Source organism: Equus quagga, chromosome 1 (genome assembly GCF_021613505.1).
Source record: "Equus quagga isolate Etosha38 chromosome 1, UCLA_HA_Equagga_1.0, whole genome shotgun sequence".
Lineage (NCBI taxonomy): Eukaryota > Metazoa > Chordata > Mammalia > Perissodactyla > Equidae > Equus > Equus quagga.
In genome coordinates, this window is record NC_060267.1 from 124,482,336 (window position 1) to 124,509,951 (window position 27,616).

The 27,616-nt window shown below is 40.8% G+C and overlaps 1 protein-coding gene across 1 annotated transcript in view; it reads right to left on the reverse strand.

Moving 5' to 3' along the window:
- Window positions 1-4,302: 4,302 nt before the first annotated feature.
- The window catches only part of SYNPR (synaptoporin), a 287,178-nt gene continuing 263,864 nt past the window's right edge, over window positions 4,303-27,616 (reverse strand). The window contains exons 5-6 of the mRNA XM_046644722.1: window positions 9,810-10,001; window positions 4,303-4,560 (exon numbers count right to left, since the gene is read on the reverse strand). Coding sequence (XP_046500678.1) covers window positions 4,303-4,560; window positions 9,810-10,001 — 450 coding nt within the window. The remainder of the gene's footprint in view (window positions 4,561-9,809; window positions 10,002-27,616) is intronic.

Sequence of the window (27,616 nt, forward strand, 5' to 3'; positions counted from 1 at the left end):
CAAGACCCTCCATGATCTGCCTCCTCCAAACCCTGAAGCCCCAGTTCCTGACTCTGCACTTCTGTGTCCCGGTCCCACTAGCCTTGCTCTTCCCCATCCTTCTAAGGCACTGGGCGCTCTCCCACCTTAGGTCCTGGATGTGCTCTCTTCTCTACCTAACATCTTCTCCCCGTGACTGACTCCCTATTCTGCATGTCTCAGCTTCCATGTCACCTTCTCAGAGAGGTTTTGCTGATCACTCTCTTCCACTTCTCCCCACCTTTGTGCCTCGTTTCTTTTCCTCTAGCATTAATCATAATTTATTCTAACGTATTTGGTTTGCTTACTCGTCTATTATTTGAGTCTTTCAAACTTGAGTGTAAGCTCCAAGAAGCCAGGAGCTGTATTTTGCTCACCTCAGTACAATTCGAAGTTTGACTTATAACAACTGAGGCTTATGTAAGGGTGGAGTAGATTTATATCTCATCATTCAATAGCCAACTAACATTTGTAGAGTGCTGTTTGGTTCCTCAACCTTTTCCACACATGACCAGGTCACTATCCTATGAGATGGGATTATCTCCATCCCCATTTTACAGACTAAGTGATAATAGTAACGTTCATTGATTCCTGTAGATGGTGATTTTGATGCCCTATGTTGCTTCCCATGGCCAGCTTCTAATTTCAGCCACAGCTGTGAAGGATAGTTCCTGCTCATTTTGACAGTGACCCCCTTTATGCATGTACCTTCCAGGGCTCCCCCTTTATCCTCCCTCAAGGCCACTGTCCCCAGGAATGGGGGAGGGGAGGGTGGTGACAGCACTCAGGCCAGTTCCTCTCCTCCCACCCCCAGCCCACTGCCTCAAAGTTGTCAGGACTCAAGGCTTATTTCTCTGAAGTCACAGGAGCATGCTGAGTCTACAGGCAAGTGCAATCTGGAAGTGAGGGAAAATTACCACCCCTGTGGGCAACTCTCAACCAGTAGGCGCTGGGAGCTGGTAGATAAATACTGCAGCCCCTGTCTCTTGATAGAGAATGCCTGGAACCATTCTGAACACCACTCAGAGATCCTGATGGAACTGAGGTCCTACTGCCTCCACCGACAACCCTGCTAATGCCCCCTTTCATCAGAGTTTCCTCCTTCCCTGTCTTACTCTCCCCTTCCCTCCCTCCTGCCTCCTGGAGTCACCTTCCCCTGCTTTCCAGGGAACCCAAACTCAGACAGTGCCTACTGTGTGTCAGAAGCTGTTCTGATGCCTTTACATGGCTTACCTTTTTCATCCCGGTATCAGTCCTATGAGGCAGATATTACCATTATCCCCGTTATAGAGGTGGGGCCACTGAGTGAACGAGAAGTTAAGCATCTTGCCAATGGCATTTATTGACCTGCCCACATCCGCCAATGATTGAAGGTGGTCCCCAGGGTGTTAACTCCCTTACATTTTCAGGCTGCCCTGGCCTTCAAGCTGTGGCTTCAGAAAAGTCCCAGGGCTTTGGAGAAGGGATTGAGGAAGAAAGAGAAGGAGAGTCAAGTAAATGGCAGCACAGGGATTCTAAGCTGGGCGGTGAGATCTCAGAGCCCACTCATTTTACCCGTATGCTTTATTTCCTCCCAAGGAATGAAGGCCCAGGAAGCTGAAGTCACAACCTGAATACAGCTAACGAGCAGTGAAGCTGCAATTCCAAATTTGGTCCATTGGACACATAGACCCAGACTCTCCTGCTACACTGATGACTCCCCTTTTAAAAGGCCACACCTCTGCTCTTTTCTTGAAACCAGAAGGAATAAAACCAGCTTAGCGACATCCCTGTTGGATTACAGCAGCATTTTATTGGGGATCTGCGGCGGACTGTGGAAACATGTCTCTATCTCGATCAGGGCAGGGAGTGCTTTCCGTTTATCAGAGCCTCAGTGTACTTTGGAACTGCTAAGTCTGGTAAAAAGAACTGCTGGTTACAAGGATTTCTCCGCTTCGGAGAGTTCATAACAGAGGCCCCTCTCTCCTCCTGGGCAGCGCTGGAGGAAGCAGTCAAACCCAGCCACTCTCCCAGGAAATGAGGGTGGATGGGAGAGAACTCATGTCACTTCCTCCCCTCCCACTCCCAGCCCACTGCCTACCGGGTGTCGGGAATCAAGGCTTTTTCCTCTTCCCAGGATATCCTTTACTTTTTATCTCCTTCAATCCACTCTCCACCCTACAGCCACTGAGATCTTTTCAAAATGCTGATTTCATTGTGTCCCTCCTCCGCTTAAGATCTTTCAGGGCTTTTCCTTAGCTTCTTTAGGATAAAGACAGAATTCCCGATCAAGGCCTCCAAGCAGGGTTTCACCAGTGCTCCCATCAGCGGCCGCACTCCCACAAAGCCCCCCTCACTCACTGCATGCTGGCAACCCTACATATCCATCCTGCCTCCTACCAGCTGAGAGTTTGGCAAGGCTGCTCTCTGCCTGGGACACTCCCCCTCCCCCAGTCCTTGTGAAACCCTGTGCAGTCTTCAGGTCTGAAGCTCCCTGACATCTCCTTAACTAGCTCAAGTCCCTCTGATAAATGTTCTCATGGAATCCTGTGCCTCTCTTTGTTGCACACAGCACAGCTGTGGTGTGATTATTTTAATGACTGTATCCCCTAATAGAGTGTAATCTTCTGGAGGTACGGCGTGTTTCTGCTTCTGCTTCCCAAGGCATCCCCAGTACCTTGCATGGCAATGGGTTCATAGGAGGTCCTAGGATGGTGGAATCAATGAATTAACAACCCTGGGCTCATGAAACAAGGACAGGGTGAGAGACTGAAAACACTACACATTTACTCCTTGCTCTTTCATTTTTGAAGCTAACCAGATTCTATCGTAATTCTCCATTATCCAGCTGGCATTGTATGCAATAACTTTATTAAGGTCAAATAGATATCACAATACAGATTTATCCAACAGGATCCAGAAACTGGTTACAGATATCATCTAAGTCACAAGGCTGTTTTGTGCTAAAACATTTCCAACATCACAGATCACAAAATGAGTTTACACATCGATAACGACTTTATCTGGAAATACAGATGCTCAGCTTGCCCTCACTGTTGGGCCCTGGGGTTTCAATTGAGTTAAAACAAAGAGGTGAAGATTGGCATTTTCTTGATAATGAATACATTCTAGGGAATATTTCATGAGACTCCTCTTTGGGATATAGAGTGGCTCATGGAAGTCATTTTTAATTTATGGGTAACATTCAAATCAGAATTAGTAATTAGTAAGTTGAGCTGAGACTTGAGAATTTTTAATAATTGGATCAAGGAATATATTAACTCTACAAATAAATAGGATTTAAAAGTTTAGCTGGTGGTGTAGGTTCTACAGAATATCCTTTATAAATTAATATGTCAGTGAACAGCTTCTTAACTATGGTGTCTGATATCTGCATCTCCATTATTCTAAGAAAACAACACTCCATAAACACAAACAGTTATTGGGCCTGTTGTTCATGATCCATAGGATAAGAGCCACAAAACACCATAGAAAATTACCAGAAGTAAATATTTAGCTAAATAAATAGAATAAATATTGGGCGTTTACCATACATAACACTGAATATCTACCAATAGGGGAAAAAAAGCCCAAACCTTAGTCACAATGCATTCAGAATTGGGCAAAGCCAGAGACACAAATTTGCAAATATACAAAGTTGTGTATATATTTCTTTAAACATCCATTTAAGAAATCCATGGTGCAAACTGGAAAATTTTCATAAATACAGTTCAAATGTTCTTTTTGTGAGAAAATGCTTATTCATGCACTTAATCATGAGTACTGAGTCATCAAATTAAAAAAAAAAGCAGAGCAATTGTCTGAAACAAATACTTGGAGACTCACAATCCTATAGGGCCTGCAACTGAAAAATAATAATACATGCACGTTGTGATACACCAAATTGTCTTACAGAAATCATTTAAACGTCTTTCACATCAAAACGCATAGGAAAACTCGATGCTATTTAATTTACTTTATGCATATACATACTAGAGTCTTTAAGCTACAAAATGCTTCTACTATCTTAACACACATACAAAATGACCATAAAAGTATCTGTGTATATAACAAGGTACCCTCCAATTAGCCATCTATGATGAATAATATATCTCCTCAAGTCATCTCGTCTCTAAGTACCATTTATCACGACCCAGGCATTTCTGCCTTAATGGGGACTACAGATGTCTGATTTACATTCAACCCTCTCTGCATTAATAATTGACTGAAACTCTTAAAAAATTCTTCTGCCACTGAAATGGAAGGTGGTGAAGCTATCTCCAGAAGAATGTGAATACTGCCCTGTTAAATCTGATTGGTAAAGGAGGCAGGGCCACTGGGCTGTTGGCCAAACTCATCTGAAGACGGCCCCAAACTCGCCTGCTGGTTGTACCCACCGCTCGACCCATAGCTCTCTTGGTTGTAGCCGCCTTGGTTATAGCTGCTTGAGTGCTTCTCCATCGAGTCTGAAAGATATCTCTGTCCTGAAGAGTGCCAGCCGGTCTCCTTGAAAACAAACCAGATGTTTCCAGCCCAGAGGATAAAATTCAAGAATCCAAAGACCTGAAGGAAAGTCGAAACAAATGAGTTGATAGACTGGATAGAAAACCAAGAAAAATCTCAATTTCAGAAAAATTCTTCACTATATGAAAGGTCACTTTTCACTTAAATATTGAAGCCTCTTCCAATTTTTCATTTGGAACCACTATTTCTTTTTTTGCTACGGAAAATAAACCCTGAGCTAACATCTGTTGCCAATCTTTCTCTCTTTTGCTGAGGAAGACTTGCCCTGAGCTAACATCTGTGCCAAACTTCCTCTATTTTGTTTGTGAGCTGCCATCACAGGATGGCCACTGACAAGTGGTATAGGTCTGCACCCAGGAACTGAACCCGGACAGCCAAAGTGGAGCATGCTGAAGTTAACCAGTAGCCCTCCAGAACCACTAGCGGCCCTGGAACCACTATTTCATTTTGAATATCTGACTTTTGTTGAATGCTTATGATGTGTTAGGTGCTGTGTAAAGGGCTTGATGTGTATTGATTCTCTGAGTCGGAGAGGAAGGTGCTATTGTTATACCCATATTAGATGGGAAAACTGAGGTTCAGCAAGGCTCGGAACCTTATTCAAGGTCACATGACTTGGTAAATAGTAGGCCTGGGTTTCAAGCTCTGTTCAGTCTGGTTCCATAGCCTGAGCCCTTACCTAAGCTGTCATGGTCTCCCCAAATGACGTATTCCTCATGGTCTGTGTGTGGGGGGGAAGGGTTGGGTATTTCCATTTTAATAATAGTGCATTAATTTATAAAGTAACTTCCACTTTATGGCTAGAGATATTACCTTTCCATTTACTGTATTGATACAAAGAAAATGAGTCACCTTAAAGAAAAAGTGTGGCGTAAGCAATGGTACAGATGGCATGCAGGTAAGCACATGTGTGGTGGTGTACTTAGAAGTTGTGGACTCTGAATAGTTGTCCTCTCTGTGCCTCTCACATTCAGACGTGAAAGCTGAAACCAGATTATGAATAAAGTGCAGGTTTCAGACAAGTACGGAATGTTTTCTCAAAACTAGTATAGGAGACTTTCCTACGGAAATTCCTCTTACACCCCAGAAGGGTGTCATTGGTGAGTCAGAAGACCAGGTGTTACTTCCCCAGGGCCTAAGTGATGGAAGCAGAACTGTTTGCTGCTGCAAGAGGCCCAAAGAGAACAGTTGTTCTGTAGCCTTTTCCCAGGTGGACTGGTTGACCTGGGAGTTAACCACAGGCAGTCAGTTTGAACAGTCCTTATTGGAGACAGACAACAGTAGTATGATGCAAAGCTGAGAGGACATTAAAGTACATTTAGAAAGCATTCAGCACAACACTGACCAATCACAATGGACGTGGGCAGTGGCTCCAGCTCTGGAGTAGGGTGCTGCAAGTCCCTTGCTGGGCAATTTATTCCTTGGTTGCTACATGGTGGGGTGGTCCAGAGTGCCCCTGGGGTGGGAGTGGGAGGCTACTGCAGTCAAGATGAAGGACTTTGGGAGCTTTGAGAAGGGGCTACTTACCAAAGTATTTCAATATTTTAGCAGCAGGTGGATCAGGGCACACTAACTGAATGTCATCCTGGGAGTCATACCCCGGCTCTGGAATCAGGGTGGCCTGGGCTCTGAAATTTCTTGCTCTATGACCTTGGACAAGGCAGTTGGCCTTTGGACTTCAGCCTTTTTTTTTTTTTAGATGAAATGAGACAAATATTCCTTCCTTGGGGGATAGTTGTGAGGATTAAAGAGGATGTACATAATGCAGCTAGACAGTGCTGGACACATCAGTAAATGCTTGTGGATTGGTAAATTATGCTCTGAATCACTTCCTAAAATATTTCCATGAATTGTATTCAGGTGACTTTCACTGCAGCATAAAGTGAACTAGGGTTTTGACAGCGAGGCCATATTCTTGAGAGATATCAATAGCTAAAAGTGATTAGCTAGGCCCCTAACTGACCCAATTGAAGACTGGTTTATTTAGAGCCCTCTCCCTCCCTTCCTTCTTCCTTTTCTCGTATTCCATTCTCTTTTCTTCCTACTTAAGGAACAGTGATGTCTTCCTCTATTATCATCACAGAGGTATTCGGATCTCTTGGCTAGCACATTTTAGAGGCACACGGGCCCTTGAATTTTTTCTTGCTCTTTTGTCGCATCTGAAATCAGAGTAAGGACTGATTCGTGCTCAGATGTGGGCCAACAGAATGAGATGCTGAAAGAGACTGCGCATAGCCTGAGGAAGAATGGGGAGATGAAATCTAGATGATCCAAGAAGATATATCAAGACTGCGTACAGTGAAGGCAGAGAAGCAGAAGTAGAAATTATGGATAGAACAGTTATGGTCTGTGAACATTTGAAAGAAAAATTGAGAGAATAAAAACCATCCTTTTTTCCCTTCTTTGGGTTCAAACACTATATGACCATTTAAGAAAGTGAATGCATTTTAGTAGCAGCTTTCAGCTGAACTTATTGAACATTTGCCATATGCTGGTACTTATGTATTATGTTAAGTACTTATGTACTGTCTCATCTCTCACCAAATCCTTTCAACAGTCTTGTGAGGTCTGTTCTATAATATCCCCATTTTATACATGATGAAACTAAGTTTAGTGAGCTTAATTAATTTGTCCAAGGACAGTCAATTCTTGAGTAGTGGAGCCAGAATTCAAACCCATGCCGACTAATTTCAGAACTGTGCCCTTTACCATTTTGAGTGGCAACAGCATTGGGAGAATTTGGCTTTAGTCTGGCGTTACTGTAACTACCTGGGAAACCTTATGCAAGTATCTTCACCTCAGCTCCCTGCATTTTTAATATCTGGATAGCTCGCCTACTCATTAATGTTATTGGGAAATCATAGATGCCAAAGTGCTCTGAAGAAAGGAAATTTGTTACCCTGGTTGAAAATATCATTGTTATTGCCTGAACCACTTACTTGCAGAAGTCAGCTCTTATGGGATGTGTCTGACTCCTTCTCCACCGACACTTGCCCTGTAGGGTGGGTCTAGTAAGTCACGTTTCTACTACCAATGCCCCCAGCCACAACTGACAAGACCAAGGTGGACACCTGAGCCAAGATGGGCTAACGAGATTTTCTCTGCCAGAAATTTGGAACCAGACCTGAGTGATTTTAGTTCAGTCCAAGATGTTTCTTTAAAAAGAAATATAAACTCAGAAACTATAGAGTGGCTATCTTCTGCTGTGTGAACAGGAGAAAGGGAAACAGTTCCATCGAAAAAGAGAGAATAATGTAATGGATGTGCAGAAGGAGACAGAGATGAGGGATGGAGGGTGACAGCTATCCAGTTTCCTGGCAGTCTTCCAGTTCCTGGCCCTGGGTTCTGCTCTCGGAAGGCACATTTCTTGTGTCTTTCCAATTATTTTCATTTTTTGTGAAAAGCTAGCTCAATATGATTTAAAACCTAATGAGTTTGTAATGAAAAAATTGTTGTGTTTTGGCAGATTAATATCCTTTTCCACTGCTTTTCGTCGTAGAAATTTGATTTCCTTGGCAGAGCCCAGTGGCAGTCAAGTGGCTTGAGTGCTCTCCTGGAACTCTGAGTCTTGAGTAGAGTAATGCAAGGTTAGATACGACTTGCCATTAATAGCAACTTGAGACCATTCTTAGGTATCTGACATCCAGAACCTTGGTCCTGCTCTAGATTCGGCTTTTTTTAGAGCTCATTTCTTCAGGTCTCATCAATTTTCTGAGCTACTTGATATCCTTCCAAATACTTACGTTTTCCTGATGAAATTAATCAGAGTCAGTTTTTATTACTTGCAACCCAAACATTCTAATGCCTGCAGACATTGGTACCAGAAGTGGGGTGCCAAGAACAGATGTTAGGGATACGAGGATTGTTTTTGCTTTAGCCAGTTTGAACTGAGTTTTCTGTCACTAGAAACTTAAAGACCTTAACGCTATGGATCCATAACTATAACAGAACTACTCCCATCCTTTCACACCATATTATTTGGTTTCTATCTGTTGTTCTTTTTAGTATTAAGAGATACATCACATTGTTTCCCATTCAAAATTCCTATCTCCTAGTCTAAAACTTTTTAGAAACATCTGAAGTGGAATCAATGGACTAGGCAGCATGTCATAATTTACACAGAAGATTGATCATTAAGCTAACAAATACATAAAATGATCTTATCTTTGTTCTCTTCGATTTTGAGCTCAGAGTTACAATAACTTTCATTAAGCACTGGTTACAAACAAACTGGAGAAGCAGTGGAATATGTTTTAGCATACATCTCAAAGAGCTCATCTACAGGTGTGGCCAGCAATGAAGAAAAATGACTGTGAGACCCTAGTACATAGTCTGTTTCCATGTTTATTGTCTTATCAAGCAAGATTCACAGTCAAATCAGGAGCCAATTAGCAACCCTGTTTCCCTTCCTAAGTGCCTTCTCAGATTAAATTTCAGAAAGCTGTAGAAACATAAGTCAACCTTGAAGCAAAGATAATTATTCATATGGGTTGCTAAAGAATGTTGTTCCTTCAGAAAACACTGCTGAGCCTTCTATTCTCTGGCAACTACTGATTTTTGCTGCCCTTATCACTTCTCTCTCTCTCTCAGACACAGTTTCTTTCTTTGGAATAACTCAAGCTCTTACACTCATGAAATAAGAATCCAATCTAGCGACCCTGCTATCTGTCAGATTTTCTGTCCTCCTGTAAAAGCTATACACTTGATGAGAATACTTGACTTTGTTCAACTAATATAGTTCAGCTTTTCTGAAATTGTTAAGCAACTAAACCAGGAGCATGGAGAAGATAAAAAAATTACCATAACTATTATAACTACTTTTTTATATGAGGTATTTCTTTCTGCACCCTACTAGGTCTGTGTATTTTTCTCCAGACAATCAATTGGATGTATTCTAACTATGTGTGGCTTGAACAATGTCTTCTTCCCAGGAAACCTCTATGCCATCAAATATTCCTTTTAACTTCTGGCAGGCTTCAGCCTTAAAGTTCAGATTTTATATCTGCTTCTGGCTTAGAATTTTGACTTGACTGTCATCCACGCTGCCGCTGCCAATACCTGCTGGCTTCTTATTAAGAACTCCATAATTGGCAGCATTAAAGTCTATGGGTTCTGATAATAGAAAACTTGAAGGCCAGAGGATCATCTTGTACATGAAATGGAATATCACCTTTTAGACTGGCCTAGTTTTGGAAGCAGAAATTTCCAAGATGGCTTCCGAGATATTTTTCTGATTCACTTGCCTGGCAAATAAAGATCTGGGAGGTAAAGCATAGATGAAAACATACCACTGAAGTGTTTAAGCTGGACATCACAGGGCTGTGAACCGCCATGCATTTGTTGGACGGCTGTTTGCAAGCTGACATCAGTAACAACACTTCCTTGGGATCTGTTGCAACCTTGACATCAGACAGTCCTTTCGCCCAAGCTGATGAACCCACCAACCACAAGAACGAAAAGACTACGGTGACGATGAAGTCCTACAGAAACAAACAGAAAGATAAAACAGTAAAAGAAACGTGAATTCTAGAAACACATCAATTAGTTTATATGACTATTTGGTTTGCCTTTTGGAAAATTCCAAGATCCTATAACATTGGAACCATGGAAAAGTTGAAAAACAAATAAAAGAAAGTTTTGTGTCATTATATTTATAGTTCTATAAAATAAATAATAATGGTAATGTTTATTGAAAGCTTCCTATGTCCCAGGAATGATGCTAATTACTTATAATCCTCCTCTAATTGTTCCTACAACACCCCTGTATGGAAGTTACTATCATTATCCCATTTTCAGATGACAAAACTCAAAGAACTGTTGAAGAGCTTGTCTGAGGTCCCCACAGATGATCAGTGATGGTGTCAGGATTCAAACCCAGGCAACCCGCCTCCTGAGCCCATGCTCTTAACCACCATGTTATGATGAGTTCAAATATTTAGAGAGATTTGCTGATTGTTACAGACTCCTGGATGGCAGCATTCATTCATTCATTCATTTGTTCGTTTAACAAACCTATGCATTACCTACAGTATGCTTGGGACTGTGTTAAGTGGGAGACAATAACAGCTATAATGTTTCGAGTGCCTTTTATGGGTGAGAGGTTTTATATAAAATTATCCCTACACATATGATGTTAAACAGTATTTTTAATGCCCATTTTAAAGATGAGGAAACTGAGGCACAGTGATATAAGGTAAACACACAGAAAGTAGCAGAGCCAGAATTCAGATCCAGATCTGTCTGACTTAGAAAACCATCGCTACGAGTGCAGGGGAAAGAAGTTTCTTTATTCATATCAAACAAAATCTCTAAGATGTCAGGAGATGAATATTTTAAAGAAATCTCTCCAACCTTCTGATGAAGAGGGGGTTACTTCTCCAATCCTCCCTCACGACTCAGAGGAGGTGGGGGGTGGGAGTCACTGTCCAAAGCTTAAGGAGACATATTCTAACAGGACAATTTTTCGGATTTACTGTATTTATGTTTGACAACTGTAAAAATGTCTACTGCTTACCTAGAAGATTAAAAACACTGACCTGGGGAGGAAAATAGAAAATTTGATACACCAAAAGAAACAGACTTTTTAATTCTAAATGATAAGCCCCTCAAGAAAAAACTTGGCCTGTGTTTCTTTCCTCCCCAAGGGCCTGGCACATCTATATTTCTCTGGTTAGCCTTTCCTCACAGCGTGACTGAGTTACTTCTCATCAGACCCCACGAGCCACCCTGAGGGAATTCTCATACTCTAAAGATGCTGTTGTGAAAGATACTTGTTAGGTGTGACTTTTGTGGAGAATGTTCTAGAGGGTCCACTACTAACAGTGGAGGAATCTTCTGAACAGTTGGTCTCCTTTCATCCAGAGGTGGTTGTGAATTATGTAAACTCACCACTTGACCTTTTTATGTTGGCTTTAGAAAATTTAGGGCCAATTTCTGACCCATCCTTAGGGTTTTTACGGCATGAGTATTTTAACCCTATTCCTAACTTTACCATCAACCAATGTCAAGAGACTCTGCTCTCTTCATATTACATATGTGTTAGAGACCACAGACATCCTGTAATTCCAATTATGAGACAATAGCTGTCATTATTTATACTTATTATAATTAGAAATAAGCTTGTTAAAAGGCCATTAGGAAGGGAAAACACTTAAGAACAGAGTCAGGTGAAGCCCTCGCAATTAGAAATTGGAAAAAATAACACCAAAACTTTTAGACTTACTTGTTAAAATAATGATAGTAATAATACCTAACGTTCATTGAGCACTTATTATATGTGAAGTATTATTCCAAGTTTACATGTATGAACTCATTTAATCCTGACAGCAGCACTGTAAAATAGGTGCTAACCCTGTCCCCATTTAACAGTTGAGGAAGCTGAGGCACAAAGAGGTTAAATAAAATTGCTCAGAGTCATACAGCTGGGGAGTCAGGATTCTAAGCCTGGCTGTCCGCTTCCAGGTCCTGTGAGCTTGAGTATTCTATACTGCCTCTCACATCTGCTTTAAGGAATATTGATCTTCTTATTTAAAACAAGTACACTAAAAAAGTTAAGAAGTTGAACTTGAGGTCCTACTTAAATTAAATATGAGAAAATAGTAACAAATTATTTTCCATAAACAAACTTCATGGTTGAAGTCAAGGATCCATGTCCTTGGAGCAAATATGTTGTTTCCTCCCCAGCACCATTTTTATAAAGAGGGACCAGTATGGCATACTAAGGTATCTCTTATATGAGTTAAAATCTCTGAGTCTGTCATCAGACAGGCCTGGGGTTGAATCCTGACTCTGCTACTTACTAGCTGTGTGTCCTTAGGTAATTTGCTAGATTACTTGAAGCCTCAGTTTAGCTTTCTCTAAATTGGGATAGCAACAGTATTTGTCCCATGATTGTGAGGAGTGAAAATGTTGGTTTGCCTATTTCTCCCAATAAATGTCAGCTCCATGAGGGCAGGGGCTTTGTCTACCTTGCTCATTGCTGGGTCTTGGCAGAAGAGGTGCCATCAACATTTACTGAGGGAGAGAACGATTGAAAGAATGAATGAATATACAAAATGGTCCCAATTTTGTAAAAGATTTATACTCATGTACATAACAATATATAAGAGTTTACAAAGTGGGACTGGTAGGATTAGAGATGATTTTTATTCTGTTTTATATAAGCTTGTGTATTTTTAAACATATTTTATAATTAGGCCAAATCAAAATGATGTGGCAATGTGATCAAACCTGATTGACTACATCAATGGCTCTTCCAGACAGAAGCTTCAGATCACTCTATTTGTGCTTACAGCAGCGTCAGGATTTATAATTAGACAAAATAATAAATGTCGTTAGAATTGAGTTTTTGCATCAGAGCTTCAAAAAGTAGACTCAGGCCAGGTTTTCTATAACTGAGCAAAATGTGAAGATGGGGAGACTATGTCAAAACTTCTAGCTAAGGAATATGTTAGCCTGAACTTTTTCATGTTTTGGCTTTACGTGTAAGCCTGAGTTTGAAGCTACTTGCAGGGAGTGAGACGTGAGAGCAAATCCTGACCCCACTTTCCTCCCATCCAGTCTCCTGTGGAGGCTTCCACTGGCCAAACCCAACCGAAACCCCGAAGGCAGGGAGCCCACTGATACGATTCACGCAGGTCAGCTTCCTGGCACAGAAAATGGTGGAGAGGGGCAGAGCTTCCAAAGGAAGCGGTCCCCAATTAGTGGTTGTCTTAGGAGCAGCAGCAGTGGTGGCTGCCATCCATATTTACTGCGTGCTTCCTCTCTGCCGGGAATTCTGCTAAGCACTTACAGACATCATTAACCTTATGACACAGGTACTTACATCAGGCTCACTTTTCATATGAGAAACAGGTCAAACACTTTACTTATAATTAATGCCTGGCTTGACTCTGTATTGTATAGTGAGCCTTCTGAGAAGTTTGGGGAAAAGATGCTCTTTGGTATATTTTATGTGGGTAATTACCTTAGTTGATCTTCTCTAAGTTTTAGTCATTTTAGTGCTACCTAAACAATTTTAATTTTATCCACATACTTCCTGTGTTACTGTTTAATATTTCATTTAAAGCAAATTACTCTTTTTACCTAAATAAGGTTATCTCAGAAGGAAATTATATGTGTACTGTGAATGTTAAACCAATATAACTTGCATAGTTAGAAGAAAACAGCAAACATAAATGCTATACAGTGAAAACAAAATACCTTAATTCTAGCCAGGGTGTTTTCATAAGGCTTGGAGCCTAGGATCTTCGTTAAAAGGGAGATTAATGAGCGTTAGAGGGATGTTAAAGAAATACTAGCGTGACCTAATTAGAGAGCTTGAAGTTAAACTGAATATGGAATCACTTTCTCTCTCATCTTATTAAATGCCGTGTCAATGGTCCACTTAAAACCATCTTCTATATCAGGAGCGGTAAATGCCTCACACTTGAGAAGTGACTTTCTTCGTATGGTTCAGGCAAGAATCCAGCGGTTTATAAATGCTAGCCCTTGTCTATCTAACAGAGATAGAGTGTACATGGAAGAAACACAAGACATAAATTTGTAACATTTACTGCTAGGTTATCATGGTGCATCTATTAACCCTTTGAAGGTACCTTCTTCTAGCTTTGCTTGTGTTCTTTACTCCCGTGGAGTGGAGAGGTTGCCCTTCAGAAGATGCTTTAATGCTTTCAAAGCACTCTCACACTTGGAATCTATGTGATGCCCATAAAATCCCAAGAAGTAGTCAGAGGAGGCGTTATTAGAGCCATATCACAGATGAAGAAAGCACAGCCAAGAGGGCTAAGTGATTTGCCCATGGCTCATTAAGTGGTTTACAAACTGTGCTCTGAGCTATTGCTCTCACTCTGTACCGAGAGAACACTGACATGCTATCTGGTCGTGCTTGTGCAGTGTGTTTCAGGTATCTGTTCAGTGATCCCAGGACACAGCTTCCTCAGCCGAGGAACCAGCCTGGCTTAGTGCTGCCTGGGTGGTTTGTTCCCATTTTGTTTGTTGGGTGTGTTTTGTCACCCCCACTTCTCCTAATTTGCTGTTAGGAAATTCATTTTTACTAGAATGTAATTTATTAAAGATGCTAGTTCTGGATCACTCTGGGACATACAAGAAGGAGTCATCTTTGGTGACAGAAAACTTAATAGTTAGAACCAGGTAAAACTGTCTCCATCTCTCCTTGATAGTGGCACAGCACAGCTCCACTGGATACCGGTAAACAGTCAATTCTCCTATTTCCATCTATTAGCAAATATTCCCAGCATTTCAACTCCAGTGACTTTATCATCTGTTTGCCTACCTGAGGCTTTGCTATTTTTCCTGTGGCTAACACCTATACCAAGAGCCTATACCAGAAACTGGGCAGTCCAATGAGTCACCCTCACCCCCACTGGAACTGGATCCACTTTGCTAAGTCAGCTTTCGGGAATCCCTGGATGAACTGTGAATCAGGAAACACAGAAATCAAACAGCAAGATAGCTGCTCAGCGCAGGGCAGAGCTTTGGACTTGTCTTGGAAGAGAGAAGAGCTAAGCAGTGGCTGGATGGAACAACTTTCTGTCCACTCACAGGTTCCTTTCTTTATTTCATTTGAAGGACTAACAATAATGACATTTGACTTCGGAAGGATGTCTACAGTTTTAACATGCTATCGCAGAAGATCACTTCATCTTCACAAAACTGCATGAGGGTGAAGATAATTATACCCATTTTACAAATTCAGCGAAGTTAAGTGATGTGTCCACATTGTCGCAAGTAACTGAGATTTGAATCCAGGACACCGGGCTCCATATTTAGTGAGTGGTTTTCCATTATGCCCAGGTTTTCTCAAGTCTTAATTACCTACCCTTGTGGGAAGACAGACATAGCAGTAAATAACACTGAGCTACGGAGAAAGAAAGGCATTCTCCCTCACAATTCTCTTTCGATTTGAGTAGTAAAGTCTCACCTGGGTGCTAATCTGGCTCTAATACCTATTAAACAAATATTTAACAGCTATTTATCAAATAAAATTGGCCCCAGGCTCAGAGCCTTCAGGTCAGCAATGGTACCTGGCTGGAATGCAGTACTCTTTATTTTCTATTAACTCATTTTTATGTTTCTCTTTTAATTATGTCAAATGATGCTGGATTTCTATATCCAGTAGGGCTGCAGGGTTTTCTTCAAAAATGCATTTTATTTAAGCTTAGGAAAATAATTTAATGTGAAAACAATAGTAAAAAATTCACGGCTCAGGTGATAGAAGTGGGGCAGAGAGGGGCTAAAGTTTGGAAAGACTACGTAGCCCCATTCTGGGCTGGAAACACTGAGACTCTAACCCAGTGCTGTCTAACAGAAATAGAATGTGAGCCAGAGATGCGAGTCATATATGTAATTTTAAGTATTATAGAAACCACGTTAAAATAAAAGCAAAAAGAAACTGGTGAAATTAATTATACTAATACATTATATGTATTTATATAATAAGACCCAATATGTAAAAATACTACCATTTCATATAATCAACATAAAATTATTAAGAAGATGTTTTACTTTTTTTGGTACTAAGTCTTTGAAATATGTTGTGTATTTTACACCTAGCACATCTTAATTTGTATCAGCCACATTTCAAGTGTTCAGTAGTTACACGCTGGACAGCGCAGCCCAAATCCACAATTAACAAATGGAAGTACATTTATATCCACAGGCAAGTGAGAGCGATACCCTTTCTCCTGTTTTGGGTCATTGATGCCATGATTTCTTTTGGTATTTGAGTCCAAGATGGCCTTGGTAGCCATCCCTCAGCTTAGCTTTTACAAGGCCAGCATGCCTCTCACACCCCTCCTGGCCTGTAGATCCCCATAGTTGGGTTGATACAGTAGCCCGACACATGGCCCAGGTGGTCTGGTAAAGGTCTGAAGGCAGACCAACGTGACCAAAGGGAGCCTCAGGCCCTCTGTATTGGCAGCCCAAGGTGGGAGATGGGCCCACAGAGACAGCCCGGCCAAGTGGGAGCTGCATTTTAGACTAGATGTAGAGAGAAGTCTGAACTTGACCCCTCTATTCTCAGGACATGTGCCAAGATGGTGGCTGGTGGAATGGGATGAAATATATGGTCCCATTTACAGATAGGATAAATTACTTAACACCAGCTTGAAAGATGCAGAGCCAGGATTTGGACCCAGGGAGTTTGGCTCCAGAAGCTGTGCTCTTAACCTATTATAAAAGCACTCTATTGCTTTTAGACGCTATGATTTTATTGGCTCATAATAAAAATTAAGTTGCAATGTTAATACTTATGGCTATCATTTATGGATATAACTTATGGAGCAGTTACTATGTATCAGACATCAGGTATTCCATACATCATTCATTTAATTCTCTTGATAACATTTTGAGATGGCTATCACTGATCTCACTTTATAGATGAGAAAAATCAAGGTTCGGAAAGATTGAGTTACAAGTTGCTCCACTTCGTTTGCAACCAAGCTTTGCTGAGCTCCAAAATCTGCATCCCTCACTGGACAGTGACCCTCATTAGATTCCCAACAAGCTTTAATGGGGAGCCCACCATGTGTCAGGCATGATGTTAAAGTGCTTTACATATTTCACCTGAGTTCAGCCTTAGCACAGTCCTATGAAGTAGGTGTGAGTTTGTCTATTTTACAGATGAAGAAGGGGGACACAGAGGAGTTAAGTAAGTAGAAGAATTGGGTACCAAACTCAGATCTTTTGACTCCAAATCCCATTGATTTGTTCATCTGTCCATCATTCTCGCTGTCCCTTTCCCCAATTGTCCAATATTTATCATCCTCCCACTATAGGCTGGGTACTGTTCTAAAAATGGAGTGTGGACAGGGGATGGATACCAGCCAAAGGAGATCCGTTCTCAGCCCTCAAGTGGTTTACATCTTTCCTATCTCTGCGCTGTCTGGGTTGTTTTATGTTATTGCTGTAAGATACACTATAGTCACATTGTCAATTAATCAGGATTTTGTAAAAAGAGAGATGCAGCAGATGCTGATGCTCTTCTGTTACAAGGGCTGGATAATAATCAATCATCTTGTTTCACGTGTGAAGAATCTGGCTTATGCTTGAGAACCGATGTAGGATATCATTTCTTTTTCTCCTAAGTTAAATTTAATTGTGATTGACATACTGCACTTTTTCTTTCCAAGTCTGTTCCCAAAGAACTTTATCAATTGATTTGTGGTTGCTCAGCTGTGGAAGTGAGGCCTCCTGTTTCTTGTTTTTAACTTTTCTTGTGAAAAGAAGACTTTTAAAAAGATTCTCTGCATCTCCCCCTTTAGCTCAGTCATAGACAATTGATTTCATAATGTTGCTGCAAGAGGGAGTTATTCTTGGCTGTTTGGTGATCTCAGAGTAGATGCAAAGTCTTCGCTAGTTTGCTGCAATGCTGTCGTAAATCATATGGTAGAAACACTCCTTAAAACCTGATTTGATTTCCAAATGATCCTGCCTAATCTTTTCATTAGAAATAGCAGAAAACTTTCAAAACAAGTTCAAAGTAATGTTAGAAAATTAATAACTGCTCAAAATAAATTAATAGAGATAGTAGTATTATTACTGGTAATAGCTGCTATTGATTCAGCGCTTAGCATGAGCCGAGAAGTGTGCTAAGACCTTTACACACATTGTTCCACCTAATCTTCATCAAGAATTTGTGAGGTAGGTCTCATCATATCTAGATATTTAGAAAAGATAGTATCACAGAATCATTAAATCTACAGTCTTTGAAATCAGACAGCCTTGGGTTCAAATCTTAACTCTTACTAACTAGCTCTGGGACCTCTTAAGCCTCAAGTTTCCTATCTGTAAAAGAGGACAATAATGACATATTTTTTTCACAGGGTTTTACCAAGGATGAATGAGTTAATTCAATAAGGTGCTTAGCTCAGTGCCTGACACATAGTAAGCCCTCAATGAATTTTCACACACACACACACACACACACGCATATGGATATAGGAAAATTCTAAATATAATAATTGAATATGCAACAGTACAGAAGAGTATATTGAAATTTTTCAGTGGGTTTTGATGGTCGAATAAATCAGATGGGTTCATTCATTTATCCAGCAAATCTCTAGTAAGAACTGACTAGGTGCCAGGTCTTAGGAATATAGTAGTTAATAAAAACAGACATGGTCCCACTATTTATTCTGTTGGAGGAGACAGGCCTTAGTCAGATAATCACAGAAGAATGCGTAATTGCAAATGGTGATATTGGCTTTGCAGGAAAAGGAGTTGGAGTTTTGAAAACACAAACAAATGCATGTGGGGCACTGGCTAGTCTGGGGGACACGGAAAGCTGCACAGATCTAGTTGTGTCCAGGATTCATTTTAGGTTTGTCCTTTGGGTGGTTCTCATGTTGAACAAGTACACCACAAAACGGCTTATCTGCAAGGCCAGGAATTGGTGTCTAGAGGGAGCTTTGGGCTTTTCCCTACTACCTGCTTTCTCCATGCCCAGGAAAGATGCACGTCGACGTTGGTCAGGACCAAGAAGATTTACTGAGCCATGCTGCTAGCAGAGGGAGGTTTAAGTGTGAGGAGGGAAAGACTGCTTGCTTATTGGGAACCTGAGTGGCCCACTTGGCTGCTGAGGCTATTGGCTCTCTGCACTTGCCTCCTGCAACCCTCTCCCTCTTAGAAAGCCAAGCAATAAACAAGTGGACCGCAGGGATAAAGAGGTCGGCGGTGGATCTGTTTACATATCTGCATGTTGGCCGAAGAGTATACTTGCCTTTCTAGACCCTAACACTCTAGAACTTTGTGGGAAAGAACCAGGGTTGTTAAGTATTTCCTGGTGAGTTGCTAGCCTATGCAGAAAATGGCACTCTCTCCAAATAGTTGGTCATTGGTTTTAACACATCTACCAATAAGAGCAGAAACAGGTAAGATGTCCAAGTCCTAGACCAGAGGTGAGGCCACTGTTGAAATGAGTTTAGATGCCTTAAAAATAACTAGAGGAAAAATCACATTTGTAGAGTTAGTTAAGGATGAATCTGGAAATTTGGAGATGCTTCTTGAACATCTTATCAATCTTTTAAATTTTTATGTATTTTTTAGCACTTCCAAAATATTTGGGGGGTTGCCATTGAAACAGCTAGATGAAAATGCTAACATTTTGGCAATTAACCACCAGCTTTGGCTACTTGACATGAAACGTGGGGACATTGTAAACATATCTGGAAGACATCAGATGTCAGGCAGTGTATAGATGAAGCATCTGAGGAAGGGTAGCATCCAGGAGACCCAAGGGGAGGCTAGAAGTCAAAAGCAGCCAGATTTGAACTTCATCTCTCACATGTACCCTGGGCTACAAGCTTCTCTCATTGTGTGAACAAAACTATTTCATCACAATTTTATATATATGTAACATGTTATATGTGACATATCACACACGTGATATATGTGATCATCATATGTGATTATCATATACACATCATCTGTGTATGTGTGTGATATCTCACACACACATATACACACACAAACTTTTTAAAAAACAGTTGACACAACTACCTTTCTTTCTCCATACAATGGCAAACAGTAGATACATGGACAATTAAAATATCAGATAATCCAAAATAATCTCTTGATTTGTCTAAATATTTTTAAGTCCCCCACTCAAGCCAACCTATATTTAAAAATGGATACATTTTACAGGACATTATGATCAAGTAAGCTACACCAAGAAATTTTGACTCAGGAAATGCTGGCAGACATTTTAGGTGCCACCTTTTGAACCAATTCAGCTCCTCTTTGAGCACCGCTCTGCATTCTCTTGCCATCACCTTCTCTGAAACTGGAAAAAATGCACATCTTCCTCCTCCGGAATTACTTAATACTAGAGTGGGAAGGAGCTGCCAAGATAAATCCACGCTGTCAAATACTCCTTTGAAAACACAATCCTATTACTAACTTACTATTCTACACTACTGATATCTCCCAGATAGGACATGGAAGAGTTGATTTGCACGGCTGGAAATAAGGCAATAAAGCAAAACTGATCATGAATTGTAAGTGCTCACATCTGTAACATGGAATAGGAGTGCCTACCTTACAAGATTGTTGTGAGGATTAAAATTGAGTAAAAACGTGAAGCATGGAGACTGAAATTTTATAACTGTTGCATCAGAGGTTGGGATGATAATGGCGGTGAAGATGATGTAATCAAGTGACATTGCCTGATTTTGTCATGGAAAATGACATTTGACCATGCATTCAGCTGTAATGACTTGATTTTTTTTCAATCTGTAGTCTGATGTTTTCTGAAAATAGATTCACTCTGCTGAGGTTAAATTCGTACGGCCAAAATTTTGCTAAAATGGTCTAAAGTTTGAGCCAGTGGTTCTTTGTGGGTAGAGCTTCAAACTATTTGGCAACAACCAGGCATGCATGTGTGCATTTGCGCGTGTGTGTGCGCATGTGTATGTGTGCGAATATTTCATCTGGTTGCAATACGTGTTTGGAAAAGAACTGGGATAATTGCGTTAAGACGTGTAAGGCCATTTGAAGAAGTTCTGCCTGGGAGAATGAGCCGCTGCTGTGATAAGTGAATGCCTTGCTCATTGCTACATTCTCAGAAAGCACATAGCGTGTACTATGTAAATTCTGTTCACATGTTGATCTCATTCACTGGGCTGTAAATTCCTTGGGGATGGGGCAGTCTTAACCACCTGCGTCCCTGTGCCTAGCCAAATGTCTGGCTTGACTTCTTGTACATATCCACTGAATGCGAGAAGAAAGGCAAGAGACTGCACGTTTGGCAGTCACTTAGAGGGAAAATCGTTTGGATTTCAAAAATCTGCATGTGAGGCTGACCCGGTGGCGCAGCGGTTAAGTTCGCACGTTCCGCCTCTCGGCGGCCCGGGGTTCACCGGTTCGGATCCCCGGTACGGACATGGCACCGCTTGGCAAAAGCCATGCTGTGGCAGGCGTCCCACGTATAAAGTAGAGGAAGATGGGCATGGATGTTAGCTCAGGGCCAGTCTTCCTCAGCAAAAAGAGGAGGGTTGGCAGTAGTTAGCTCAGGGCTAATCTTCCTCAAAAAAAAAAAAAAAAATCTGCACGTTTCCTAAATTATTTTGAAGATATAAGAAACTTATAACGCTGGCTGCTTATACAAAAAGAAAATTAAATAGCTGGAAGATAGGGATAGAAGAAGGGTTTTGGGGGTTTGTTTTTAATATTTTTCTTTACATATACTCCCTTTGTCCCCCTGCCCCCAAATACCCTTTTAAATGGCTGGATTTGAAAATTTAGCATAATTTTAGAATGTGCATGTTTTACTGGATTTGACCTCTGGCAATTGTGAGAAGCTTTCTGTTTAGGAGACTGATTGTGATTACATTTCACACTTCCCTCCCACTGACTTTTTTTTTTCTTGCAAGTGAGCAAGCAGTGTTAGCACAGTTAAGTTCATGAAAAGAGCTGCTATTTTTCAAGCATTCCTTATGCCTTTCTAGAATTGAAGGCCCATTATTCTGTCATGTATCAACCCATCTGTCAGCCTGCAACAGATGGTTAAATGAAGAACTTCTAAAATACTAAGGAGGAAATTATCCTGCACTTCACCAGCCACAGCTGAAGTTCACTCTGACTTCAGAAAATTCCTTTGCATTTCCCCACTCATCCTGCGAAGTGCGGAAAAATATTACATTTGAATTACAAATTAGAAGCCATTCCTCAAAAAGATAGCTATTGGATTCATGGGTGTTGACTTCACTCTGTCACTTGGAGAGAAGACAGACCTTAGTTCGAGTCTCCTTCTTAGCCACCTTGACCTTGGAGGCCTTTATTTCCCCAGTCAAAACAGTAGTGAATTGATAGCCTATCTTAAAGACTTATTGCAAGAATGAAAAAAGAATGGATAATCTGTGGGAGCAAATCTTACACAACTAGGCACCTGATAAATATTATTATTTTCACCCCTGGTTCTCTCCTTCTATTCTTAGCCCATTTGCTCTAGGTTTATTCCAGATCAAAGATTCTGTGTCTCTGGCAGGCAAGATTTGAGCGGGTGCCTAAGGACAGGAGGAAGGCAGATGCGAAAAAGTGCCGAGGTGTGGATGAGCCCGTTTGTGTGTGTCTGTCTGTAATGTGTGTTGCGTACACAGTGTAACTCAGAGAAACGTTGGGTTGTGGTTTGGGGGGGATGTGTGTGTGTGAGGGGAATGAATGGGGAGACACACAGAATCCAGATTTCGTTGCATACTAGGGGGATCCATGTTTTTTGTAAGCCTGAGGGTACTGGGGACTTCTGCCCAAACCCTCCCAAAGAGAGTGATCATATGTTTTCTTGGTTTTCATTTTCAGTCTGGATGGAATAAATATTTGTGATTTTTACCCTGTCTAGGCATAAATATTAATTGAATCATAACTTATGTTTCATGCTTTATTTAGCTGATTCCATTTATTTTCGTCAGTTCTATCTTCTATCATGTTTCCAACGTAGAACTGTTAGAATTTAACATTCACAGTTTTTGCAGCGGGAGTTTGGGGAGTATAGCCTCCCTCTCCCCACTGTTCATCTTTTATGAGTGCTGATGTGTGTGATGGGAGATAACGGCAGGCCTGAAAGCTTTGAGAAGCAAGATGTGTACTAGAGCACAGCTTCTCAACTTTATGTGCCACAAATCCCCCGGGGCATCTTGTGGGAATGCAGATTCTGACTCAGTAGGTCTGGTGGAGATCTGCAGTCTGCATTTCTCACAGCCTCCAAGGGATGCCAGGGCTGCTGGTCCATGGACATACTTTGAGAAGCAAGGCCCTAGCCAATGAGGAAACTTCCTCCATAAAAATTTCCCAGTCTAGTCCAGCATCCGCTGCTCTCCATGGCCCCACTCGCAAAGAGCTTTCCCACACCATTTTACATACACTGCCATTCTCTTTCATTTTCATATAGGTAGGTCTCATTTTCCCAATTCAATTTTAAGATAACTTTCTTCTCACTTTTACTCTTCTAACATTTATTGAGTAATTTCTATATACAAGGCACTGTGCTAAGACTTAACCTCATTTAAATCTCAGTGAAAAAGTAGGTACTATCATTACCATTAATTAACAGGTGAGGATATAGAGGCACAGAGAGGTTAAGTAAATTGCCCAAAGTCACCCAGCTAGCAAGTGATAGAACGAGGACACAAACACAGTTTGACTCCAGAGCCTGGGCCCCAATCATTAAGGCTTTGCTTAAGATTGTGCCTTACTGGAAGTGTGTCGAATACATTTCTATAACTACTGTAGGACCTATTCCAGTGTTACATCTAATAAATGTCAGCCGACAGAGCAAAAATCTCATACAAATAAAGAAGAAATACATATGTGCTGGGTTTCTCTCTCTCTCTCTTTTTTTTTTTTTCCAAACTGGTTGCTTAATGAAACGTGTAGAGCCGAGTATCAGGGGATTAGCATTAACATTATTAGACGAAAGGCCCAATTTAGCACTTAGCTAAAGTGCATATTATTAGAACCTGGTTTTTAGTAGTTATGTTATGTGGGCACCATTTGACCTACGGTATATTAAAATCTGTTATAATGAGATCTCACTATATGCCATATTGTATCCTGTTGATGAGAGGAAGAAATTAGCTATTAAAAAAGTGAAGGTTCTACATTAGATATTCTTAGTCACAAAGAGGGCCCTGATTCCACACAAATTTGCAGAAATGAGCTGAAGATGTAATAATCTTGTACCAGGTTGCAGAGCTGTCTCTGTTAAGTGCTGCTTGTAATACCATTCCTTTTCTTAAAAAAATATTTTTGCTATTACAAAATTGCAGCCTAATAGAAAGCATTTTTTAATAGACCACAAAGAAAGCTGCGCTGGTTCCGGAAGTAAGCGTGCAACATCCTGCTTCCATGTTTCAGGAGCCACTCCCATTTCATTTATGCACCGTGGCAAACAGTATTGAATCTATTTGGGAAACACCTGGGAAATAAACATTTTGCAAGTACTTTGTTTTGATCATTTTGAGATAATGTGAAAGCCAAATTGTGGTACCTGTTAAGTAACTGTGTGTAGCTTAAGTTAAAAAGAAATCCACACTTGCAATAACAGTAACTTTTTAAAGTGTTTTGGAAATAGGAGAGTTGAATCATACACCAGTGGAAATGGGGTCTAAAGTCTTTTTGTAATGAGGAAATCACCAAGAATTGAAATCATCTTCGATAAACCTTTCAAATCTCCCACATTGAGGGGTGTCCTTGCTTTTGTGCACGCGTAAGGTTGTGGGCTTGTGTTCAGCAGCCATGTGTGAAAAATGCCTATCTTTGAACACTAGAGCGTCTTCAGTTCAAGGAGATGCTGTCACGTGAGAACCATGAGGGAGCCGAGATGGAGCAGACTGCTCTGCTGATGCTTTCTGATGGGGTAGGAGACAGAAGCCTACAGGTTGGCAATTTTTTTTTCTCTCTCTCTACATCTTTCTTACATGTGTGTGCATGTTTTGTTAGTTTTTGCTTTTTCTTTTGATAAACACATATTGTTCAATGATCATATGTCAAATACACATACGGCGCACTCCACTATGTTGTTGGCTTGGAATGGCCATGAGGTTTTTTTGTTCTGTTTTGTTTTAGTGACAACTTCCCCATCCCCACCTTCAGAATGATGGTTTTCAAACCTGGAGCTCCCTGGAAGCAATTTATGAAGGGTCAATTTGGAATAGAGACTGGATGAGTCTTTTTTCTGGTTTCGTACACAGCTTTTCTGACTGTACTCAGGCAAGTGGGAGAAACATATTCATTGGAGATAACTTCTTTGCCATTTCCCCATCCCTCTGGTTTTCATTCTTTAGAAAGGCAGTAGAGCACAGCGGTCAATTGCAATAGTTCTAGATTCTTCATCTCTGATTCATTTTGTGACTTTACCCGAGATCCTTAAACCCTCTCAACCTCCGTTTCCTCATCTGTAAAATGAGGGAGGTAATACCTATCTCATAAAACTTTTGTGAGAATTAAATGAGATGTAACACATGAAACACTCATTACATGCCTGACGTATGGTCAATAGTCAGTACACATTAACTGTTAGCATTATTATTTCCCAGTGCACTAGACACGGGTCAGAATTGTTGAACAAGGAAACTTACTTGTCAAGAATGAATTCCCAAAGCAGATCATTGGTCTTAGAGGTCAAGCCTCTCTGGAAGTGAGACTGTGCGTGCCGTTGCCAATCCACTTGACTAGAATGAGAACACCCCACTGGCTATCAGAACCAGAAACTGAGTAGTAACTAAATCTAACTAGTTTTGATGCCATGTTAATTAAAAGGCTGATATTTGCATTCGGTCAATGCTTTGGCTTCTTGGAAGCTAAGCAGTGCTGCCTAGCTGAATTTCTCCCTTTGAGGCATGTGTATTGCCTGGATTTGGGGGGTATTTCTTTCTCCCTTATTCTGAGCTCTACGCTGCCATTTAACTCCCCACAGCCCATGCCCGACTTAGGATTTGTATTGCTACAAGCAAAGAATAGTTATTAGCATATTTTTCTAAGTCACATTTTCAGTGCCCTAGGGCACTTAATTCCTGAATTTGGGAAAGAAATGCAATCTTTCCCACAGATACTATTGTATTTGCTAAGGCACCTGCATTTTATCAGTACACATATATTTTTCACAAGACAAGCAGGACTTTCTCAAAACTGTGAGTTCTATTCTAAAGAGCTTTTGATGAACTTTGCTCATAAAGAAAGTAATGAAATAGCTTTGTTTTTCTAATAGTCACCAACTTCTTTGTTTCTAAATACAAAATGGATGTGAGAACTAATTTCACCTTAGCCATTAGAGAGCTCTTACCTCAATTAGGTCATATAATAGCTATTTATAAGCAGGAATGGGAAGACCCTTCAAATGGAAGGTCATAATTCATTTTTAATAATTTTAAAATGGAACAGTCCTCCACCCCACCCCACCCTCACCCTGTTTGGCCTTCAAAACTAAGGAGAAATACCAGAGTGTTCTTCCTTAAAATGACAGATGAGTTTTTTGTTTGTTTGCTTTTGTAGCTAGATATGAGGAACCAAGCTCAAAAAGAATTTGAAATTACTTATGTACTCCAAGTGAGAACTAGGAAAATTAGACAGATAATCCGGGACAATAAAAAACACCAAAAGAAACAAAAAATCAGTAAACATCCTTGATCAATCATTCACTTTGCACCATGTGTCAAGTGTGCTTCTAGACACTAGGAATGTAGTGGACAAAAGCAGACAAACATCCCTGTCCCTGAAGAATGTACTTCCTTATGGAGGAGACAGACAAAGAACTAGGTAAATAAGTGAAGTGTGTAGTGGTTTGGGTAGTGGTAAGTGTTACGGAGAAAAAATCCTGCAGGGAAGAAGGATAGGAACTGATATAATGGGGAAGTGGGTGCCGAAGTTCTAGGTAGGGTGGCCAGGGAAATCTTATTAGGAAGGTTGGTTTTGAGTAAAGACCTGAAGAAAACAGAGGAACTAGCCATGTGGCCATCTGGGTAGAGCCTGCCAGGCAGAGGGAAGAGTAGGCACAAGGGCTCTGAGATGCGAGAGAGTCTGGTGGGTTTATCAATCTAGAAAAATGAAGGCTTTAATAATTTGCTTGAAATAACTTGAATAGCCATTCTTTACCTCTTTTGGGTCAGAGACCCTTTATAGAATGTGATAACAAATGACCAATACTGGTCCAGAGAAATGGGATTTGGGTGAAGGACGAGGAGAAGAGTAGGAGATTGTGGCACTTTCAACAGAGGTGACACTAGTCTGGATTAGGGAAGTGGCAGATGGATTCAAGGAAGAGATAATAAGGAGATGAATTTAATGGAGTTTAGTGAGGGCTTTGATCTAGAGGTGGAGAGTAGGCGTCACAGAAAACACCCTGATTTCTGGCTGGCAAGATGGTAGCTCCATTTACTTGGGACCCAGCTCTGAGAATCTGTAATTCCAGGATACATAACAGCAGCAAACTCTACCAGTTCAGCATGCTGGCTTGGTGGACCTGCTCCGCTGAACTCAGGAAGTTCAGAGATATAGACAAGTCAGGCTTGCGGATGGTTATTTCTTAAAGATACAGTTCTGGGCTCTATTTCCCCTATTAAAATTATACACATGAGAAAATGTA